At 43.6% G+C, this 24,799-nt stretch overlaps 1 protein-coding gene across 6 annotated transcripts in view; it reads left to right on the top strand.

Annotated features, from left to right (window-relative positions):
- Positions 1–24,549, top strand: part of LOC120796873 (transcription factor COE3) — a 66,337-nt gene extending 41,788 nt beyond the window's left edge. The window contains exons 8-16 of one of the 6 annotated variants that reach the window (XM_040140018.1): positions 322–439; positions 5,079–5,209; positions 5,382–5,508; positions 16,212–16,300; positions 21,293–21,358; positions 21,602–21,773; positions 22,195–22,380; positions 22,807–22,896; positions 24,355–24,549. In XM_040140018.1, coding sequence (XP_039995952.1) covers positions 322–439; positions 5,079–5,209; positions 5,382–5,508; positions 16,212–16,300; positions 21,293–21,358; positions 21,602–21,773; positions 22,195–22,380; positions 22,807–22,896; positions 24,355–24,386 — 1,011 coding nt within the window. In that variant the 3' untranslated portion in view covers positions 24,387–24,549. Of the gene's footprint in view, positions 1–321; positions 464–5,075; positions 5,210–5,381; positions 5,509–16,211; positions 16,301–21,292; positions 21,359–21,601; positions 21,774–22,194; positions 22,381–22,806; positions 22,975–24,354 lie in introns of all 6 variants that reach the window. The other 5 variants (XM_040140015.1, XM_040140017.1, XM_040140013.1 and 2 more) reach the window with 5 other exon arrangements.
- The last annotated feature ends 250 nt before the right edge of the window (positions 24,550–24,799 follow it).

Raw genomic sequence — 24,799 nt, 5'->3', positions numbered from 1 at the left:
CGGAAATGGTATTTTAGTGATTGAAAAGTCAATTAGCTGTACACAAAGGCAAGACACTAAAAAGCAAAAACAAAATGGCTGAAAAGCATGGTAACTGTAATGCGATACGTCCAAAGAGAACAACCACCTCGAGAGGTTTGACAGTTGCAATCAATAGCACACAGGCATGCACTGGGACAGGAGAATTTCTAAAGCAGCCATGCATCAACTGTACCCCAGAACTTCAGTTAGAATATCTGTAAAACTATCTCTAAGTTTTAATTTATTTTTTTTTACAACTAAAAAGCTAAATTTCATGTTTCACCTTCACTCCTCTTGCAGGTTGTCGTATCGACGACTGTCAATGTGGACGGCCATGTCTTGGCTGTCTCCGACAACATGTTCGTACACAACAATTCCAAGCATGGGCGAAGGGCTCGCAGACTCGACCCTTCAGAAGGTACGCCTCCTTATCTGGAGAATGGTAGGCACATTTTTACATCTTATAATTTGCTTCGCTCTTTTTCCCTTAGTTTCTTCTCAGACATCCTCCAGTTTTACAAACCACACACCTACTGTAGTTGCCTCTAGTTCCTTAGAATCTTTTGTTCCTCCATCACATTCATTTTCACTTTTTAAGTTGCTTTTTGCCTCCCTCATACTTACTGTTATTTTTTGACTGGAAATAGTGTACTTTACTGAGTGTATTTATCATTTCAATATCAGTAATGATGATGACAATACTCAAACTAATTCATGATTTAAAAAATGTTATACTGCTTCCAGTCTCCTAATGCACCTACATTTGTCCTAAAAGCCTGTGTGAAATATGATCAAATTGCTTAAGAATTTGGCTGTGAGGTCAATTTCCTGTCATTGGGCTCTGCAGATTTAGCTGTGAGAGAGCTGAAACATGGGGAGGAAGGAGGAAGAGAGTAGGGGGGGTGGGGGGTGGGGGGTGGTGGTATGATGGCGTGTGTGTGTGTGTGTGTGTGTGTGGGGGGGGGCTATGAGAAAAACAGAACTTACTGTTTTTCCTCCAACTGATTCCATATGATAGACTGATTGCCCGCTCAGCCAAAAGAGAGAAAAGAAAGAAAAGAAGGACCACCAAACCATGGGAAATCCAAAAAGTAAAATGCACTAAACATAACCTTATGACCCTCATGGCCTCCACTCGCAGATGGGAGCACACACAGCTGAAAGATTGCAAAAAAAAAAAAAAAAAAAGGAGAGAACTGACTTGGGCCAATTGTGCAAATTGCTTATCTTCAGATTTCAAGAGCCAATTATGGCTGGGCAAACAGTTTATATACACCACTGACTAAAACAAGCTTCTCTACACATTAATGGGCATTAATGGTTCTATCACCAAAAGCAAATGTAATGTTTAATACAACAATGACTAATAAAAAAAAAAAAAAAAAAAAACTAGACAATTAATATATCTCAGTGCTCTCCAGTCCTAGTGGGGGAAAAGCTAATCTATTTGTTTTTGTCTTTATTAATGACTCCTCTACTGGAGAACAAAATCAAATAATTAAAGTCCTGCCCGGAGCACCAAAGTCATTATGTTCGCTGACGTTCTGTTTGTGTGTTTCACGTTTATGACACGATAGGTGTGGATCGCCTAGCAACCAGTTTCTTAATGAGGAGCGCAATTAAAGAGGTTGAGCCCTCGCCTCCATGTTCCCCCACTCCCACGGGACCCTCTGTGTTTTGCGTGTGTGTGTGTGTGTGTGTGTGTGCCTATATATGTGTGTGCGTATTCTTTACAGGTTACCCCAACCCATCCTTTTCTTCCTCTCTTCACCACACTCTTCAAAGCAGAAGAGTGACGCCCCGTAAAGCAAGAAAAGAAGCTATTGTCAACCGCCCAGTTGAACATGTCTTTGTCTAATAACTTTAATACACCTTCCCTCTGCTTAACCATGTGTGTGCTCTCACAAGTTAAGATCTTTTTTTTTCTTTCTCCCTCCCAGACTCAGCTCCATAACAAACTAATTTAACATGCATCAACAACGATCGCTCGCTTTGTTTGATTCACCTTTAACAAACAGAGACGTGACACATGAGAAAAAGAGACCTGATCATAGAATGTAATTCCAGCCTTATCCTCCATAGTGCCCTGACAACTAGCAGGCTGACATGCAGCGTGCTTTAAATTAGCAACACATTCTTACTTGGGAGTTCACCGGGCGAGAAGCCTTAGATATGTGGCTGACTGTCTGATTGACTGTGTGGCTGAAACAGAGAGGCATCCTTCCTCTCAGCTAACGTTGCACTTGCCTCGCATTGATCAAGGCGTGCTGCCCCCTATTGGCGCAGAGATGGGATAGCCTGTGGATGACAGGCTGAGTCTCACCATGTGACATTTTTGTTCACTTGTGTGGACTGTCACACAACAAGCATTTTATGCATTCAGACACGAATGCGCTTTGTGGCTGCCTGTCACTCAAACATGTATAGATTCAGGCTCAAAGGTGCATAAACATGCTCACAAATAGCCAAGTCTTTCACACACAGCATCAGCCCCCACACATACAGACACACAGGAACAGCACAGCACCAACACACAGACACTATCTCTCTCTTTTTCTCACCAACACACGCACGTTCCTTAGCTCAGTTCCACCATTATAGAGCCCCAGACAATATAGGAGACTCAGCATAGAGCCTGCAGCGCCTGCCTCATTTGCATGCCAAGTGGCTGTAATGCTGTTAGGGTTTATGCAATAAAGACAAGTGAATCCAGACTGCTGGGCCTAAGAGGAAGAAAGAGAGGGAGAAAAGAAGGGGGGAAAAGGAGAGGAGGAAAGGAGAAAGAGAAGGAGAGAGTATGAGAGAGAGGTTGAGAGTGTAAGAGAGGCAGAGAGAGAGAGAGTGAGTGAGAAAGAGAGAGAGAGTCAAAGGGAACAGATGGCCCAGGGAGAGGTAAAAGGTATAATCCCATCAGCTGCACTATCAACCGACCATCTGGACATCCCACAGCACAATTACAACACATTTCAGCAGGCAGAACAAAGGACGGCTTCGCAGGGCCACATCAGACCTGTTTGAGTGTCACAATACTAGAGCTGGGACCTCCTCTGCTCAGATCTTGCATCAGTTTTGACGTCCTCTACAACTAACACTAACCAGAGAGGAAAAAGATTAGGACAGATCACAGATCGGCTGCCTGGGGTCATTTCACGGAAATAAATTCAAGCACACAAACAAACAGACAGAGTAACAATTCAGCACAAAAAAACCCCCACATAACAATGAATGACATATGAATTCAAATCAGGTGAATTTCCTCTACTGTAGCCCAAAGTTTGCAAAGCCTTAGTGATGCAACACTCAGACCGGCAGACCGACTCTTTGCATCCTCATCCGTCCACTCCTCATGATGCCTATCATCTGCTGAGGGGGCATTGTGCGTGTCTGTCATCAGATCGCCTGCGCTGACTGTGTAATCCACTTCGCCACGGTCCCCATTCAGCACATGCTCCCCTCTCTGTCTGTGCATTGAGACATATGCAAATTTTTAGGCAGAAGGGTGGACGGCTTAGGGCCTCAGTCACTGCCTCTCCATGAGTTCTTCTGTGTGTTGGAGGGGGCATTGGGATTTCCGAGGTGGTGCGTCTGCGTTTGTGTGTGCGCGTGTGACTGTGGATGCCTGTCATAGGTTTCAGGCTGCAGCTGCCCCCCAACAGTCACCGTCACCATCAGACCCTCTTCTTGCCTCCTCCTCCTTCCTGCCCCCCTCTCTCTCATCCCCAAAGTCAATTTGTTTACAGTAATTTTGAAGGGTGAATTATTTGCTGTAATCGTCCGCAATGATGAAGGTCAGGCCCTTAGAGGGGGCCCAGCATGCCCATAGAGGGTTGGTCCTCTTTCAGACGCTCCGCTTCGCAATTAAGGAAAGCAAATGTCACTCCTCCAGGCCTCACAAATGAAAATCTGTACGAGGTGATTAGCATGAAGTCAACAGCGCCTGTTAAAGTCAGATTCCCTGTAGTACCAATCTGTGTGTGTGCACTTTATGGGCAGGGAGAGAGAGCAAACATGACCTGAACAGACCCAACAGCAAGGCAAACAAAGGGAGATGTCTTGTCTGAGGTGATTCATACAACAATGGCCGACTGTGATTTACTTACTGGATGGAAAGGATAATAGAGGTTTAGAAGTGAGCTTGTAAAGTAAAAAGGAACTTGCTGAAATAGTTGCACACATTTTGAGGAGGAGGAAAACATGCACAATTCATAGTGTATTAAAAGATATTGATGGAAATAGATTAAATTTGATATTGCTATTTTATGGCTAGCTGTCATGCTATTTCTGTTGTAAACATGGTGTTGTGCTGAACACCATATTAAGGTAATGCATCAAATGACAGTGAATGTGAGGCACCAGATCACTCAAATTAGATTATAATAACAACCCAGACTGTTGATGAATGGCAGAGCTACGTTGCAGAAGTCATGCCAGATGAAAAGCATTGTAATAAACAATATGAAATGGATTGAATCGATCACCAAAAGAAGGAAAAAAAAACTCAATCTGAATAATTCATGAGTACATTTCATGTTATGAAACCTGAAACTACACTCAATGTGCCTGAACTGTACTGCATATGCAGAACAAAGGTAATGAAATAACATGAACCAGCAAAGCTTTAGCTTGTCATTTCCACTTTAACAGCCCGTATTCTTGACTCATTTAAGATGTGTTCAACTTTGAAATTTTACTGTACATGCGGGTGCATGCTTAATCAATTCTGATAGCTACATTTGCCCTGACACATAATTTGCTCCATCAAATCATTTTCCTGGCGAGCCCGGCGTTTAGCCTTTGTGAAGTGGACCATTTGAAGGGTCTGCTTAACTACACCACTCCAGCGCACTGATAAATGATTTTGATTCTCATGCCTTAAAGGACAAATCCATCATTTTTTTTTTTTCCAGGGGCAATTTCCATGATATGTCTTTGTGAGAGAGACGTGGAGGGCTGAACGTAGAGGTGATACAGTAATGTGTCTGTGTGGAAAGAGACATGGGCCCGAGTGTTGAAGTCTGGGTGCTGAATTTGCTCTTCTCTTTGTCTTGGATAAGCAGCCACCCCGTGCATCAAGGCTATCAGCCCCAGCGAGGGATGGACCACTGGAGGAGCCACTGTCATCATCATAGGGGACAACTTCTTTGACGGCCTACAAGTCGTGTTCGGCACCATGCTCGTATGGAGTGAGGTACGATGTCTATGTTATACATTTAGCTAAAATCCATTCAGAATTTTAAAAACTCAAGAAACTGTCAAAACTGTTAAGACAAACTTTCCAGCCAACACTGATAACAGCACAGACTCTGTATTTTATTATTGCAGTGGGCTCATTACTTCCTTTCTTTTCCTCTGTAATCCAGCTGATAACTCCTCACGCCATCCGCGTCCAGACTCCACCTCGGCACATCCCCGGTGTTGTGGAAGTCACGCTGTCCTACAAGTCCAAGCAGTTCTGCAAAGGTGCCCCTGGGAGATTTGTCTATACTGGTGAGTCAAAACCCTCTCTTCCTGCCTCGCTCTCTTTCTGCAGGCTTCTCTTGTGCCGCCGCTCCCTCTCCTAACTCTGTCTGGATAGAGCCCTCAACCCCAAGTCCAGGCGCTATTAATGGACTAACCTGGGCCCTGCTTGCTGAATGTTAAATGTGTGAGATCTGCGCTGTTAGCAAAAAGGTGTTTTCATGGAGAGGCTCCTACAAGTGCAACTCGATCCCCCTCTGACCTGCCATCATACAAGGGTGCTGCCAATCTCTGTTACGCTCAAGATGTCAGGATAACTAATTCTGCAAATTTTCTTAATCTAACGTGTTGTGGAGACAGATATGCTTCCTGCTAATTTGCTGATTTTGTGACGCAAAATGTAGTGTCATTTTTTTATGAATCAGATTAGAAAAGCAATATCTAGGTTAAGTACATGAGTGTGTCTGAAGTTATTCTATGAATTCAGAGGGGAGAAAGTTTGCAAAGAGACGACAAAGATGTGTATGTCGGAGAGAAAGGGTGTGTGTGTCACACTACAAGTAAGGGATCTGATTATCTTGGCTAGCAGAAGGAAGTGGTGGTCTTATCTGTCATCATTGGTGAGGAGACAGAGGTTGTGGGGGTCAGAGCCTGTCTGACCTGGAAGCCTCTGTCTAGTCCAACTCTGATGGGCAGAATGAAACGGGGGCGCGTCAAAGCACTCTCACTTCCCCCAGCACCCTCAGGCCTCCAGCACAGCCCTGGCCTTGAGCACAGCAGAATTGCAAAGTGAGGTCTGGACCCCCCAACCCCCACACCCCCACCCCAAACCCCCATCCAGACCCCTCCATCCTGGGGCAGCTGTTTCTCATCAAGTCCCCCCTCTCTTGTTCCCCAAACCTCCACCACTACCCCCCCCCAGCCATCCGTCCCCTTCTCCTCCAACCGTGCAGTCTGGCCCAGCTCTCCTGCATTTAACCTCCCTAGCAGGAGCGGAGCAGAGGCCAACAAGGCACCGGGATAATGAAACAGGAGTGTAGTGTGGCTGCGTAAGTGTATGTGTGTCTGTTTGTGTGAGCAAGAGAGAGGAAGAAAGTGTGTGTGTGCGCTTGCGTGTGTCTGTGTGTACATGTGTTACTGCACAGCCCTGAGAAGGTGTATAAGTTAAGACATTAATGGCTTCTATAGCACCCTGGTGAAAGTGCCAGGTCCCTTAAGAACAGACCCCATTAGTCACAGAGGCTAAGCGGATTGGGATGATTACCATCAGGTTTTACTGGGGAAACGTGTCCCCTTCTCTCTATCTTTGTTGATCCCCCCCCCCTCCTTCCTCTCTGTCTTCCCTGGGTTTCTACTCACTTCCAGTTAGTATAAAGATACAATTACCCCTGGAGGCAATGGTGGTACAATTGATTAGTGCGGTGAATTAAAAGAGAAAGTCACCAATAGACAGGTCCAGCTCCTCTGCTCTGCTATTCCCTGTGAGGCTCACCCTGATTGTACAAGGGTTGACGCTTGAGAGAATGAAACCGCTAAAGAGAGCAGAATGCATAACGCTGGAATTAGCTATCACTGATTCCGTATGTACAGTAATTGCTAGGTGAAAGGATGTTAGCTACTTCTCTCAGACATTAAAAAGGGAATGGGCTGAAGCATTGAGTGCAGGAGAGTGGATCGTGTATTTAAGAGTGAAACAGCTCATTTCAAACCATAGCATTTCTTTCTGTGATACAGCACTTGAACAAATGGCACTACACAAGCAAATAGATTTGAAATGAAATGGAGTTACAATAGCAAATTACATGGGCTGAAAAGGGCATGCAGTGACACAGTGCTGTCTAAAAGGCACAGAATGTTCCGGTGTCATATTGAAGAGCAACATGTGCATATCAAAGGTCTAGTTATCAAAGCGTATGGCTTCAAGCGTGACTTGAGAGTGCGGCTTGAGAGGAGGGCCTTTTTAGACTTTTTTCTTTAATGTTGACTCTTCTTGCACCACCACCCTAATTGTGGAGATTTAACTCGCTCAATTTAAGAAATTATCACAAATTACCAAGAGTCAACACAGAGGAGACTGCAGTCAATTCGAACAGCAGAGGGACACGTCCTCATTCGGGTTAGTACCCTGGAACGGCTCCAAAACTCACAAATCCATTCTCAGAAAGAGAGCACCCTGTAGTGTATGTCAAATAATCCTGTTGGCATTGACTATTGAATGTTTAAAACACTAATGATACAAACAGACATACTGTATAAAACTTTAGTAGGCTGTACTTTACTGACTGCTTCAAGGAGCTTATATCTGTAATTGCCATATTTTTAAAAGCATGACATGTAGGCTGTTTTTGCTGTTTTACAGTCTATACCTTTTTCCTTCTAACAAAGTGTTGTCCCTAGGAGGTTGCTAGCTTGTCCTCTGTCTAATCCAAGTATTGGTTATCCATTGGTCTGCACAGGACTGGTAGAACCAACTGTCAGCAAGGTTGTAGAAAATCAAAATGAGAAAGTCCTAGCTATACTTGAGTCAATACTCTATTATACTTTACGCTTTATTAAACACTGCAAACAGTACATGCTGGTTTGATCAGATATTTTTTAAAGGAAAAGTCTCCATTTTCAGCCTCATTTGCAGCATCTTAACCTTTTTTACTGCATAGTTACAGTACTGTATGAAAGAGTAAATCATAAATAAAAACTTTGACCGTAAAATTTATCCAATTTAAGCTCCTAATTGCATAAGAGCTTTTGGTTTTCTAGTTTCCACGACAGCTCTCCTCCAGGGGCAACGATGCAGGCCCTTGGTAATATGGTTCTGCAAGCAGTCCTAACACACTCAGCCACTATTTATCCTAATCAGTGACATCCACATAACCAGGATTGCTTAAAATGAACCCCTTCCGCGCCCCAGAAAACGCACATTTACCGAGACCCCATTTGTCATGGGTAAATTGAGGGTCAGTAAACTTCGCCTGTATCCTCCAGTGGGGATCCAGGACATGCATCATAACGTTAGGAGAGAATGATTGGCGAAGGCGAGCTGTCACACATTTGTCAGGGGGAAGGGAACATTATTTGCTAATTTCCCAAGCTGGGCACTGACAGGGTGCTTCGTCTTCAGACCTTTGGTGACCAGCATGGCTTCTTAGCTATTAGTACAAGTCAAGTGTTTTTTCTTTTTTTTTTTTTCCCCCTTTCTCTGTAAAGCGACAGTAATAAGAGCCATTTGGTCGACCTCACAAGATCGCACCACACTGGGTAAAGGATTTTGGATGGAGCAGATGCCACATAAAGTGAGCTGCTCTTGCCAGGTCTTAGTTGAGGCCAGACAGCCTTGAGGGCTGATGGATCACAAAGTTTCCTCGTCAAGGTGACGCTATCGACTCCACTGCACCAAAATCTGACAAAATGGGTATGAGGCAGTCATTCATCAACATAAGGACAAAGGGGTCATGTGTGCTTCACTCAATACTGGTGGAGATCAAGAAAAGTCAGTCCTATAAGAGATGGAAAAGGCGGATGTTGATAGAGCAGAAGTAAGGTCATTCTCAAGCTTCAACTACAATTTCTTAAGTTATGAATGTAAAAAAAAATCTTATTTTCTATGTCTTTACATGCATGTAAAATTGATGTCCACAAAAACTAAACCGGCAACCCGTTTTGTACAGCAAATCAAAGATATACGTAAATAGTGATATCTGGTTCTCAAATCCAAAATTAAACTCACTTCCTGTTCCGCTCTTAGAAAGAGGAACAAAATGTTATGCAGTTTTGGACCCTCCTCTCCCAAAAAAAATCAAATAAACAAACACAGACGTCTTTATCGGAGCACATCAGATAGGGCCCTGCAATGCCCAGCCTGTGAATAGGGCCTATCCTTACGTCTCCTCTCCGCCCTGCTGTCACTTTGAAGTCCCAGACTCAGAAGCTGATCAGATGGAGAGTTTCCTTTTCATTTCCTGACCTGCAGGGTTGGGTGTGGTACTCTACTGTTTGCTGGTCAGTGATGGGGTGTGGCCTACAGCAAAGATATGCTATAATCAAAGGCATTCAAGGAAGTATGTAAACAGATCAGCTTTAGAGGAGGACTTGCAAACACATGCCAAATACTGTATATAATTATTGCATATATAAAATCCCCAAATCTACTACACATATCATTTCAGATTTAAGATCAATTTTAATTTATATTTTATAATTTATATTTTTTTGATGGAGCAAAAATTCACCCTGCAGCGTGAAGTGCTACAATGAGAAGGGATGACATAGGCATTTATTAATGCCATCGCCACAGTCAAGTGGGTTGTAACCAGTTGGCACAACAGTTTTAGCATGTGTCAAATCATGTTATCCACCAGCCATATCCCCATACCTGCCTGTCTCATTACAACTCTGGTATTTAGCACTAGCTCCACAGGAGTGGAGCAGACACTCATTGCCAAGTTAGATGGGCCTGGTTTGAAGGCCTTGTGAGCTTGTGTGGAGCGCGACAAGATTCCACGGAGGAAGGTCCTTTTGTCCAATTAGAGGGCTGACGTGACACGTGCTCGCACTCCCCCACTGTCAGGCAGCTTGTCAGGTAGGCTTTGAGAAGCACACTGTGGCATTATTCCACAGCGTGTTATCAGCAAGTGACCTGAGAGATCCAGCTCCAGGAAATTGATTGAAATAAGTACTTGTAGTTGAGCATGTATTTTATCCCGTTGCATCTCTCTGTGAAAAGAATTGTGGGTACCTTTCAAGCGAAAAAAGAAAGAACAGGTGTGTTTTTTCTCCCGGTAAGCATGGTATTCATTGATTTAATTTTAATTGGACCCACTTTTTGTCCCACAGTATTGTTAGAGGTCTGTTTTGTAATGGCTCTTAAAATGGATTGTCCTCACTAAGTCACAGCATCAGACCTCTGCCACAGGAAAGATAGACAGAGGAGGCAGGGAGGGGGGCTCTTGATAGACGAGGATCTTTCCCCTCCTCCTCCTTTCCCTTCCTCCTCTTCTTGCCCCATTTTCAGTATGATCCACACCCAACGGGCTTTAAAAGAATCCCCCCCCAACACACACACACTGCCGCATTTTGATTGAAATTCATCGGCAAGTTTATTGAGAAATGAATGAGGGAGGCAGCATGGTATTGACTTTGAGAGGAAAACACAACTCATCTTGAATGAGGGGGAAAACGCGGCCGTAATTTAGCCGTCATCGATCTGTGCCCCGTCCATGTATTGATCTTCATTTTACAATATTAATTTGCGCTTGCAATCAGCTGTGAAGGGAACCCATTTGATTTCTGTTGCCTGGTAATGTGTGAAAGTCCGCCGACGTCCTTCGAGAAGTGGCACACATACTTTAGATGTCATCTAAGAGGATTGAACAGGTGTCTTTGGCCCTTTCTAATAATACAACTGATATGAAGGGAGCCTGAAATTATGGATCTGCAATCTGTAACATTGCTCCCTTTTAACCGTGTTAATTACATTTTATCTGTTGCAGGAGCAATATCTGCTGCAGACTGTAACTGTCTAGGTTTTTTCATCTGTATTGGCTCAAAGTTCATGAAATTTCAATGATCATTGATCTGTCTCCATTGATTTATCTTAACTGCAGATCTTTGAAATTTTAATTTCCTGTTCATCTTGAGACTGCTGGAGATGGAATCACTCAGTGATAACTGGCTGCAGTGGATGGAGATGATATGGTTAGTGTTAAAACAGATGAGGTTTGCTTTGCGTGGGTTTGCTGTGAAAATTCCAATTTGGCTTGGTTTGGTTTTTTTAAGGTGGTCTCTACATCTGCATGTGTGTTTTCGATTCTCTCAACACTGGAACATATCTATCCTGTGCAGCAGCAGCATGACTTCTGAGCATCTGACCTTTTTGAATGCGCATTATTCAATTTTAACTTCTTACAGTAGCACTGAGAAGATATTCACTCTTTCTTTGTCTCCAGTAGACTCTACTGAGCATCAGCCAGACGAGGTCATTGTGTGTTGATGCTGTTCTGAACTGCATCCATCTAACAGACTGCAGGTGCCTAGAAGGCTTCAGTTAGACTGTTTGACAAGTCACAAATGCAATAACACTTGAATGAACTTCTGCCTGTGCTGTTTATCTGTCTCCCCCTTTCCAACTCCCACTCCACCTCTAATTTGTGTTAAGGGGAAAGAAAAAAATAACTGCTCAATGGTGTAGGAGGAGTGGAGATAAGCTCGAAGCAGTTAAGTATAATTAGCGAAAGTAATAGCTGGCAAATGGCAACAAGGCTAGGTTTTTATCTCCTGGAAAGATAGAGTTATCGTAATAAGCTGTAATGGCTGGCAGGAATGCTAGTACTCTGTGCAAGCTTCCATTCAGGCCCATAGACTTAACAAGGAACAATTTCCCTTGAATTTACTGCTTTGCTCAAACATTTCCCTATGTTTATATCGCAATACTGTAAGTCAATACATGTGTTCAATCCACTTCCATATAGACCGAGGGCACACAGTGGTGTATTGCCATGTAAGCACTTCTGGCTGCCAACGTCGGCCATGTTACACTGTTCCTGTAGAGCGGTTACTCATGTCCTATTTCTAGAGAACATGGAGAAGGAGCAGCAGACCACAGTCAGATGCCATGTACACGCCATCCACTCTACATTTTAAGTAAAGTGGCTGGACTGAGGCGGCTAAAGGGGCTCTCAGTGAAAATGTGTTAGTGGCATGAAAGGACAGGCAGATTAAGGTGTCAGATCAAAATAAGATTGGGAAGTGCACATTCCAGGCAGAGGAATTCCACTGAAGCCCTGCCATGATTACTTGTGCGCATGTGTGATATCCAAAACTGGAAATGATATGGTCACAGCTGCACACCGAGTCATGCATTCCATTTTTTCATAATCTGAAACATGATCATTCACTCTTCAGAGTGAGAAATTTACTGAAATATTCAGAAATGTTTTCTTTTATACCTTCATGACTCTTCAGCAGGTCTGCTCTTTTGTCACTTACCGTGTTGATTTTACTCTTATGTGGAAATAATTCTTTTGCTGTTAAATTTGAAACATATTTGCTGTCACTTTGTGTTGTCTTTGCTTTTGTTAAATTCTAATAATCTCTGAAATTAAACCATGGAAACCAATCTATGAACAATTATATCTCTGTAAATTTAACACAAGCAGGGAAAAAGATATAAGCGATGTAATTGAACAAAATATGTAACCTGTCTAAATCTGAACACAAGATGAGAGAAAATGAAAATTCTATTAGTCCATAATGCCCCCCGCCCCTCCCCTTTCTCATGTGCTCTTCATCTCTCCTGCAAAGTATTCAAATGCAAGCCCTGCCTTACCTCCCTGTGTCTCTTTTTCTCTAATTATCCATGAGGTCAGTAAGCAAAATGGGGAAGAAGCCAGGAGATCAATACAAATTATCCCTGAGCAAACCAGTGCTGACAGTTTGAATTGCAGCATATGTTTACCCAAAATCAGGCAATTTATCTTAATATCAGGCAAGTAATGCAGCAGGGGTGAGAGGTCACACAATCTCTCCACCTCATAATTACCCGCCTCTAAAACAGGAAAGTGGTATTGATTGGCCGCGGGCCGGGAAGCGGGCGTGACTGGAACGTGCCAGCGACCCCCCCCCCCATACCTCCTCCCAGTTTCCCCCACCTTCCTAGTCCCTCCTCCCCTTGGCTAGACTCCCCACCCAGAGCAGGATTTATGGGATGTGTGTGGAGGGTTTCATGTTTCCTTGCAGTGACTGAGAACCCTTACAGCAGGGGTAACGGGGGGGGGGGGGTACGCTCCTTCCACACCCTTATCCCCCCTCTTTCAGCATATTGTATTGGAAGGACGAGGAGGGACAAACTAATTTTGGCATGCACGGAGTCATGCAAGGGCATCGCAGGGCAAGATTTGCCTGTTATATCTTTAGAAGAGAGTAAAGTTTATGACTGGGTGTGAAGTTGGAACATAATGATGTGCCAAGGATTAAAAAAGGCAGGGGGTGAGGAGGTGGGAGTAAAAGGGTGGGGTGGGGGGTGCGCTGTCAATGTGTGTGGCGTAAGAAAGAGTAAGAGGAGTCCCAATGATTCTTGTAAAAGCTCAGCAGATGAAAGAAAATCTTTGCTTGGAAGAAAAAATGTGCAGAGCAATGCAGTGAATACACACAAAACACATTCATTGTCCAGACTGAATATAAGTGCTCAGTATATATCATCAGCAGCTCTTACAGGATTATTGACATTGTCTGTGTCTGTCTTCACCAGTGTACATGCTATGACTACAAAACTGTCAACTCATCAACTGACAGCACCGTTTAGCACTAATGCAAGTCTCCATCAGCTGTCAAAAGCATTTGCATGAAATCAATAGCAGATGGCGGTCTGTGTCACCAATTTCATTACGCTGGGGTTGTTACAAAGATCATCTCCATGATAGATGAGATGGCGACATGTCGACATGTGGAGATCATTCCTGACGCTTGGACTGCAACTGCAAAACACTGAGCCATGATTTAAACCCAGACCAAGACAAGTGTAAATAACATTTATGTTTAGTTTGACATATTTAATTCCCCATATGTAAGCATTTAATACTGTATATAAACCTTAAAAAACACTGATAAAATTCAGTTTAAACTGGTCTTTAAGACTACAGGATACCCTTCCCTCTAAATCACATTCATCATAGTTCTTAGGTCTGCATTTACAGTATGGCGTCATTATCATTGGAGAGGCACATCAAACAGAACATCTCTCCCAACTTAGGTCCTGTCCTGTACTGTAGGTCTCTCCGGCTGTGTTCCCAGCATGCCTGGCGGGTTGTATAGGCCCCAGCTGAGGCAGAGGACAGGAGAGCGTGATGTATCACCCTGAGAGAGCCCACTGACAGCCTCTGATGATGGATGGCCTGATTATGGAGTGCTTTTTACACATACACAATTTACATCACACTGAGCAGTGGGGTCTGGCAGGGCTGACATGCACATATACTCCCTCAGCCGGGCACGTGCACTCACACACACACACGTACAAACACACACACACACACCAGTATGCATGCTCCTATGTGTACACATGTACACATGTATGAGACTGCCAGAGTGCATAGATAAGAAAGGGGGTGGAAATAACAAAAGAAAGGGGGGAAATTTCTTGCTACAGCCTTGTCATGTACGATCAATACGGCAGATCAATCCTTTATTAAGGAGAAGATGGCATTCCCCCACATCCAGAAGCAGACCTTTATCGTTTCGGGACGCATGATGACATGTCAAATCAGATTTCCAGCAGTGTATGTTGTCATGGCGTGGGGTTTATTCAGGTATGCCTGAGCAACAGGACTGAATACCACTGTATTTGCAAGGTAGATCCTTGCTATCGATTAGCGCCCTCCATTGTCCATGCTTGAACACATAATTGCTCCATTTGATCACGGTTGAGCTGGCAATTACTGTATTCAGGTTTTGGCAGAAGTGGTGCATGTGTTCAATTGTACATACTGTATGTATGTTTGTGTGTGACTACATGACTATTGTATATACTGTATGCGTGAGTAGGTAGAGTGTATGTGTGTGTGTGTGTGTGCGCCCGCGTGTAGGCTTTGTGTGAGCATGCTTGCATGTGTATTTCGAGGAGAGGGAACAAAAGAAAGAGTGAGAAACATAAATGTTCATTTTCCTGCCGTGACTGCCTGGCTTGTGCTTCAGTGGCCGTTCCTGCCTGCCTGTGTGTGTGTGTGTGTGTGTGTGGGGGGGCTTCGTTTGCTTTCACATTCTCTGGTGTTCAGCAGGTTCAGCGAGCTGTGTGGTGTTAATGCTGAAATTACATGCTGAGTAATGAGTGATGGGCCAAATTACAGGCTGAACAATGAATAGAGGCAGGCAGCTCTTATTAGTCTCCATAGAAAGCCATTGATTTATGAAGCGCCTTGCTCGGCGGAGTTACTCTCCTGAAAATGATATCTACATTGAGAAGTGATGTTCTCTATTAAGTCGTTCCTTCCCCCGTTACACTGCTCTCCTCCTTTCCTCCCCTCCTTCTCTCCTCTGCTCTCCCTCCCTCGCCTTGTCCTGCCTATGAGTGTACACATGATTGTTTAGAATCAGGCGGAGCTGTAAGGAAACCTTCAATTACCCATTAGGACTGTCAGACATAAAACGCCCTGCTCTCACCAAAGTCTGGGTTATGATTCATTTACTTTGTGCCTCTGATTCATCGCCCAATATGCCTCATGCCCCAGATTACTATTTGAGGGGTGGGAGAGATTAATGGCTGCATGGGATCTGCTGCCGTATTTCACGGGCCCAGTGTTGCAGTACAGTTGGTGCAGAAGGTTGAAATGACAGCAACCTACACTAGATCAATGTGTGGACAGCCTTTCACAGATTATTAAAGCTCTGTTAGATTAAAAGACCCCTGCTATGTAGTCAGCTGTAGTCAATATTCTCAAGCAGATAAAAAGGGGGAGGGTCCCACCGAAGGATTCTCAGACTGATGTAGGGCATCATGGCTGTTAATGGAATAACACTTGACTAAAGTGTCAGAGGACCCCATGTCATTTTCCATCCCTTACCCCCTGGAGCCGCTGATGTTTCATAAAACATTGTCTCACCCCCGAGGTTTCTTTGAAATTAGGCATTCTAAAATGACTTTTGTACTGTAAACTCTAACAGATTTCTCAATTAGTTTCTTCCTGTCTCTGGCAAAATTGGCCCTGAAATGGTTGTAATTTTCATCTTCCTTTTCTTTCCTCCAGCCCTGAATGAGCCAACCATCGACTATGGTTTCCAGAGGCTGCAGAAGGTCATCCCCAGACACCCCGGCGATCCTGAGAGGTTACCAAAGGTCGGTACAGTGCCTCTGTAGCGTAAACAAAAACACCGAACAGCAAAGAAACAGAGCTGTCTAGGTTAGAAGCCCTCAATACTTTGAATGTGACGAATAAACAGAATAATATTACCATCACTGCAGAGCACTGTGACCCCAAACAGTAACCGCTTTGCTTCACATATGTGGCTTATCCACTAACCAGCGTGGTAATGGTATTGGTTTTGTGTGTGGAGAGAGGCGTAAACTCTCTGTGTGGTAAAATAGCTCAATCAGGCGTTTTCCTCTCCAGTAGTCTGTGGAGATGGTAATCTGGTCAGAAACGACGTCTGCACCCTCATTACCCCACTCATGTTTTCCTTTCATTTTCTGCAGCTCGATTTGGTTTAATCTTTTGTTTACAGAACCCTGTGCCGTAAACCCCCTAGTCTTACTGCAGCTAATAGACAAAGACTGCATGTTATTATGCTTTGGCTTTCTTATTGTTTTCTTTTGAACCTAGGTGAAGGAGTTGAAAGCCTCATCAGTTTTAGACACACTGGTGTGGCACACAAATAGGCTGCCATATTGAAAGACTTGAGCATGAAAATTAAGGTGCACAGGTTTTTTTTTTTTTTTATTTCCCTCCCTTCTAGAAACTCTTTGATTCTTCTATTCTTTTCATCCCTTTGATTCTCTTACTCTTTCCATTTCCTATTGATAAAATCTATCTGTGTGTTTTCACTAATTGCTACCCTGCCAGTAACCATTTTGGTGACTGACGTTCCAGATGTGTCAAGTGTAATAATATGACTGATTAGTACATTCAAAACCCCTCGGCATGTAGTAAAGTGGTGGCCACCTCAGAGTTTTAATAATACTGTAAAACCTTTAAAGACCTTATCTATTAAATCCCAGCATGCAACACAGCAATATCATTAACGTCCAACGGACAATTTAATAAAGAACAGACTGTGTGGTAGCTATAGAAGTTTGACCAAGGCAATGTAGCGAAATGGAACATCACAGCTAGTCCGTGGTTGAGTATATGAAGTGTTTCAATTAGACTCAGTCCCTGTGGAGACAGGAAACAACACCCAGACATGAAATGTTACTCTAATTTCAACTGTAAACGTAGACCAAAAGGTAAAGTACACTTACCTTTAATATCCACATGGCTCTCTCTGTCTCTGTGGGCATCACTGGTCAATCTAGGTACACTGTTTCGATGTTATAAAGTCATGGTGTCTTTGCAAAATCCGCATGTTTTGAACAAAGCAACGATGTTAAACACAGCTTTATTACAGAGAAACCCTCTTTCTTTCCTTGGATACAAAGCATTGTTGGCTGTGAGACAGATTTTGACACTGAACCCAAGATTAGTTTCCTGGGTGTGCGTATACTTAATATAGCACGGTCTCCCAGCCTTTGCATGAAACAATCACAGAGTGAGATGAAACCCTGCACTTCCAATAAACAACATAAATATTTGATTTGCTCTCTAATGGACCCAAATATGGGGTTCAGGGGGCATGTAAATGATCCCACCAAGTGATTCGTCATTGTTAAGCTTGCCATCTGAGGGTCAGCTCTTGGGGTCAAAAGCACATTCCCAATAAAAAAGCCCGCGGCTTGCTGAGGCTGGCATGTACATTTGGAATGAGAACAGAAACAGCATATAGAGAACAGCCATTACAGGGTGCAGGTGAGGTAGGGAGACTCTATAAAAAGAAGATAAAGCTGGAGGACGCACGGTGTGCATTAGCGGAAAGGCAAATCGACACCAAGCCCACTCACCGCCTCTACCCCCCTTCCCATGACTTCACCCTCCAGTTGATAATATTACTGCGCTATTGATTTCCACCAGCCTTCTCCCTGGGACCAGTAAGACACGTGGTAATTGTAAGGAGACAGAAAGCCAATATGGGAGTGCTCATGGATAGCAAGGGATGCACGCTAATATTGTTGCTACACAGAGAAAAAAAGGGGGGAAGCTGCCTCTGATTGAAGTTTACCTCGTAATTCTAAGACAACATCGTAGATGACAGTCTGACCCTGTGGGAGGAGTGGAGTTATAAAAATTCAATGCAAAGTCCAGGGTGAATATGAAAGTAATAAGTGTGAGCAGTCAAGTGATGAGAAAGGAGATTGGTTTGCGGGCATTGCGTTAAGTGAAGAGAGACTTTGGAATTCACCCTCCTTTTTAAGATCTTGTTATAAAACAATTTTCTATTCATAATATAAAAAAGACAATTTATAATACCATTTTGTGCCCTCTGGCAGTAATGGACAAATAGACTGGATATCACATTATATCACACTCAATTTCTCTCTTCTGTAACAAATTAGATTCATTATGAAATTAAAAGTGGAAACTCAATATTGTTTTATTATTAAGCTGATTGCTTTGGATTCTTTTCTTTCCTCCCAAAATGAGCATAAGCCCATTCTTTTCCATTTCTTTGTGTAATCCACAAGGAGAAAATATTACAAATGTGTTCATGTCAAGCAATTACCCATGTATTTAAATGAATCTCTCTTCCTGTGCTCTTTGAAGTACCTTCATCTAATGGCCCTATGCTTCTAAATGCATTCATTACCTCAGGCTAGAGCTAACAGAGTAATTGCCTTACAGTTTTATAATGGCATTAGCACTCCAAGCTACATAACCTAGGCCCTCTTTTATTAACTGAGATAATATAAATACAACATCCATGTTAATCTAGTGCTTGCAGAATCACATAGACCACATAAGACCACGTCGTCTTATTGTTAGATATTTTTTATAACACATCATTTGTTACGGCTTCTGCTCGTTTTTTTCTCTGCAATAATGTCAAACAGCTTCTAAATCTTAGGTGATCTGTCATCTGAGCAGCCCCATTTAAACAGTTGTTGAACACGAGACCTTTATGCAAAGCAAGGCAAACAATAGCAGAAATCTGTCACGCATTTGTCACAGAACAACAGAAATCATTTGAGGCCTTTAATTGTTTCAATTTAGCATGGTGTGTTCTGATATGTCTCCATGACAAGAAAGCCAATTACACTTATGCTGGAGTAGTATTGAGATTTACATGGAAATGCCCTCAGAACACTATTCCGTGTTAATCGTATTCACAGCATGAGCTGATACGCATGAAAGCGTCTCGTCAGAAGAAAACAAACTTCTTCCTTGATTGGGTGCAGCACTTCTCATCATCCTTGGATATGACTAGGTTGCCACTTAAGCATAGCCTTGCGAGTCAGCTTGGTTAGTTAAGACACCACGCGGTAAACGACAGATTAAGGATGAGAGGCAATATCGTTTTCTCTCCTCCTTTTTCCAAGCTGTCCTTATGTCACTGCTGCAAAGTACCATATGGACAAGGAGGGAGAGGACGTTTTAAAGAGAATGAAACATGGCTTGTGAACGCGACAGTCTTAATTGCTTTAATTGTTGTTTAAAATTGAGAGCCATGTAGGAGATCTTGAAATATGATAGAATAGATTATTGGTAATTATTAACTGCAGACAAAAAGAAAGAAAACCACTTTATCTCACTCAGCAAGAGAGAGAGAGAAATCTGTTCTGCCTGATGAGAACACATCAAGACAGCTGGTCCTCTCATTTAGTCTACCTGCCTCACGACAACCATAATTCTTTATTTGTATGCAAACTAGATGCATGCAACGTTGAGCATACACACCAATTTCAGAGGTAAATGCCCATTCTAAGAGCCACCCATCCGGTAACGTGGGGTGGATTAAGCGATATGTTTCTATAAGAGAGCATGGCATACGCTGGAAGTGGCTTCTACAGTGATTCATCTTGATAAATCAAGGACTGTGGTAGATATGCTCCTCAGGATGAAAGGGCCCATACACACACTCCGTACACACTACATACGCTGTGCCTTGGAAATGCAGGCCAAGTCTTGGAGGCCGCTGTTTGAAGGCGCGAAGGCTGTGTTTACATTCATTTACGGCAGCTGCCGTCTTAATCCCACACTGCTATTGCCAAGTGATGGAACACTTCAGACAAATTACCAAGGCCTGCAAAAGAAAACATAGCGAATGTGGGAAGAAAACAAGCGCCATCTGAGATGTTTCTGGTGACAGATTTGCATTGCTTTTAACCAGGGTTCTAACAGCACAGTCGACAAATCTCTGCTTTACAGCAGGTGACAACAAGCGAGCATTTTAAAAACACAGCACAGCCATGTCTGTAACTTGCCTTTGTCAGATTAAATGCACTCTAAAAGGAGAAGAGGGTTTTCATAGAGCATACTGCCTTCTGTATTATAGAAAACAAAGAGAGCAGCCCGGTTGCTTGAGAGGGATTTAATTGTAAATGCTGAATTCAAAGAGCAGATAAAGACACACAAACGGGCCAAACCCAACCTAGCTGAAAGCCTGAAACAGAGTGGGGGGAACAGGATCCGGGGCCAACTCATTTTCAGTGTTAAGAGCCAAAGCAACACAGCTAATCCGCATTGTCAAGCGGGGGCAAGCATGCAGACATGGATAAGACCACATCCTGAGCATCCGTGTCCCCAAGGCACAAGCACCCAGCTCTTGCTGGATGGGAAGTCATTTGTGAAGTCCTTTGCAACAGCCAGTCAAAGAGGTTAATTGAAAAATTCCTTAATGTCATTACAACAGAACTAGATTAACCCAGAGCTAATTCACTTTATTGTTCTGAAGAGAGGGGACTCGGCGCTGAACTCCAGAGCAAACGTGAAGCCCAGAATCAGGGGTGAGGTGTTGTTTTTAAAGGACTATGCCAGTTTAATTAAGATAGGGAACATTATTCACTGCTCCGCATGGTTGGAAGGAGCAAAGTGGTAGGGCTGTATAAATGCGGCACTCGTGCTTCTTAAATCAGGGTGGCTTTTATTTAGGCAGTTGAATATGTAAACATTTTAAAACACTCCACCACCCTGCTGTGCACTGTTGTTTTCGATATTGTTAGTTACTTTAAGAACAACTGGGGTGTCTAACATAATCTGTTTGGGTCTTAACATTTTACTCTTCCTGTTTTCCTCATCAGGAGGTGTTACTGAAGAGGGCGGCTGATCTCGTCGAAGCCCTGTATGGAATGCCACACAACAATCAGGTCTGTATCCACACAGCTGCTTCAGCGTGCTTATGCCTCCGCTAAATAAGAAACCATTGAAAATTTGCTGATAGTATCACCAAAGGGTATTTTCACCACTAAAAATGGAACAATGTAGGCTACATGCGTTGTGAGTTAACCATATAGCCATGAACCACGCATCAAAGCAAAAGCACAGCTATAAAAAAAAACACAAAAAACCAAGCATATATAACAAAACCTCTGCCTCTCTTTGCTTCTCAGGAGATCATTCTGAAGAGGGCAGCTGACATCGCTGAGGCCCTGTACAGCGTTCCCCGCAACCACAACCAGATCCCCTCTCTCGCAAACACAGCCTCCCACGGCATGATGGGAGTCAACTCCTTCAGCAGCCAGCTAGCAGTCAATGTCTCTGAGTCACAAGGGAATGACCAAGGTATGTGATTTAGGGTATGGCTCCGTAACTAAGTGGTTTTCAAAGGTGGGGTCCTGGGACCCTGCAGGAGTCCTTGAGGGGATTCCAGGGGGTTTGCAGAAAAATGAGAAATAGTTAAATTTCACTTTTTTTTTACATTCATTAAAATGAAAAAATGGATAGAAATTCTGTTTTTGAACACCGGGTTCACTGACCCCATCCTCACCAACAATATAGGGAGTTAAAGGGTCCATTTAAGGGGCAAACTCTTCTCTTATTAAATTGGCATCTGCTGTATGTGTTGGTATAAAAATGTTTGATTGCAGCAGTAAATTCCCATTATCATTCACTGTAATCAGTGAACATTTCCCTGGTAAATACTGTACAGAAGGAAAGGCATAAATGAATTTCTTCCTCCCATCTTCCAAACCGTGTTATTCAGTGGGCTACAGCCGGAACACCAGCAGTGTGTCCCCCCGGGGCTACATCTCCAGCAGCACCCCGCAGCAGTCGAGCTACAACACCGTCAGCAACAGCATGAATGGCTACGGCAATGCCGGTATGAACCTGGGAGTGCCAAGCTCCCCTGGGTTCCTCAACGGATCCTCTGCCAACTCCCCATATGGAAGTGAGTAGCTTGCCACTATCACATGCTGTAGTAGCACTAAGCTGCTGCTGATTTAATTCCAGCTCCCACATTCGTTTTCACTTCTATGAATCACTTCTGACAGGGTTATAACATAATTGATGGTGATAATATATTACTCTTCATTCACGGAGGTTTGTTTAGTTTGAGTACTTAAGAGAACACACAAGTAGCTCGGAATAGAAGAAAATATTAATTTTTATGTGTATTTCACCGTATGCCACCTGTATTTGTTCAGCCGGACAAGATGTTGATGGTAGGGGCCTGTGAGTACTGATCGTGTATCCCCTCTGGCAGAAATTCTATCCCAGCCTTACCTTAACTGCCCTCTCCCTCTCAAGCACTACTCACAGCATGTTCTCACTCTCAGCCTCCCTTCTTTCTTCTCCTTCCCTATCGTCTCTGCAGTTAAACAAAAGAGCGCCTTCGCCCCTGTGGTCCGACCCCAGGCTTCCCCACCCCCCTCCTGCACCAGCGCCAACGGCAACGGACTGCAAGGTGAGCCCCCCTCACCCCCTCATCCCTTCCCTACGGACTACTGGTCAGATACCGCTGCTCAGGCCTCTGTCCGGTTTGGTGAGGGATTAATCATTACAAATATATGCATTTTGACAGGCCAATTTACACCTTTCAGTTCACACTCAAACACACACACACACACACACACACACACACACACACACACACACACACACACACACACACACACACACACACACACACACACACACACAGCATGTCTTTGCACGCAAGTATAGTGCTGCAAGCGTCATCTCTCGTCTGTGCAAACATACATGCAAACACTCATCCTTGTTGCCCGTTCATACAAATGATCTCCTCTGATGTCGCAGGAAAAGACCTCCCCAGAATTGTTTTAGTAATTATGTTTATTAGGTTTTGTGCATGTGTCATGACCAACATGATTGCTTTGAAAACAAGCTTAGCCGTAGTGTGTGCCCCAAGATTAATAACATTGGGCTTAATGAAGTGGGAAATTAAAGTTCATCTTGCTACACGTTCATACTTATTAATACATGTTGTGCAGAAATTAATGAGCAATGCCTTGCCATCATCTGCGCTGGCAAACTTAAAAGCATTTCAACCATGACTCTACAAATATACTCAGAGCAATATAATAATATATCACCCCAGCACTTCACCAGTCGCCTAATTGTTAAAACGTGTGAAAATACTGAATATATAAACTCAAAGGGTGAGGTACAGTTGCTAATGATATCCTAAGCAGATGGTCCTGGTAAAATAACGGAAGCTACCTTTGATCCTGCCTAATCTCTCTTGGATAATGACGCAGAGGTTCGACTTGGGGAATGTGGAAATGTGGGACTAATGCGCTGTACAGTGTTGGAAAGTCGAGGATAAAGCGATGAGGGGACGAAAGGAGGCGATAGAAGAAATCTGAGGGGAGTCTGAGGAGTGCCTAGTATTGTAGCATTGTGGCATTGTGGGAAGTGACCGTGTTGTTGCTCTGCCGTTACCACGGCCGCGTCTCCTGGGAGTCTGGGCCACTGTTTGCCATTACCCCAACGCCAGGAGAAATATCACACATGGCAAGACTGGCGTGCTGGGGGCTGAAATGTCAGAGCAGGAGGGAGGTTTTCAAACTCTCCCTGTTAGGAGGACGTGCAGCAGCAGGCTGGCGGACACGGCAAACACTCACAGGCACATTCGCAAACAGGCACATTAAGGCATACATTCACGCAATCGCGCACTGTCAGATGGCTGGACTCACTCACGCACGCACACGCGCAGGCACACACACACACACTCACACTCGCACACGCACACGCACACACACATACACATATGCACCAGCACGCACATGCATGCATGCACACACAGTAAATTACAACATTTTAATAATTTTTCATATTTATATCCAGACCTGTTTTAGCCCAATTAATTAATATCCCTTTTCTTCTTCTCTTCTTTCCCCAGCCATGTCTGGCCTGGTTGTCCCTCCAATGTAAATGCACTTTCAACATCTCAAGCACCAGTCTACACACTACCACTTCAGAGGACCCCCCCTCAGCACACCGCAAAACGCTGGTGTAATGTATAGTCAACCGCTTGTTCTGTTTTTAAAGATGAAGAAAAAAAAAAGAAAGAAATTAATTTTTTTTTTTCTTTTAAATGACTTTCACCAACCTACAGAAAAAAAAGGAATTCACAAGGAACAATAATTTTTTTTTCTGTGGGATTTTTTTGTTTGTTTATTTTTCCCCCCATTTTATCGCCCTTGAAGAGGACACGGGATGTTGAAGGGTTTATTTTCTATACCTGTCGGGTTGCGCTTCGGCCTCGGATATGTCCAATCAACCACACATTCAATACTGGAAGGGACTCTGTGGACTCACCATCTGGTTGTAAAGTAAAAACACTG

This window comes from Xiphias gladius, chromosome 11, assembly GCF_016859285.1.
Source record: "Xiphias gladius isolate SHS-SW01 ecotype Sanya breed wild chromosome 11, ASM1685928v1, whole genome shotgun sequence".
Taxonomy (NCBI): Eukaryota; Metazoa; Chordata; class Actinopteri; order Istiophoriformes; family Xiphiidae; genus Xiphias; species Xiphias gladius.
This window is presented reverse-complemented; position numbering and strand designations above follow the sequence as displayed.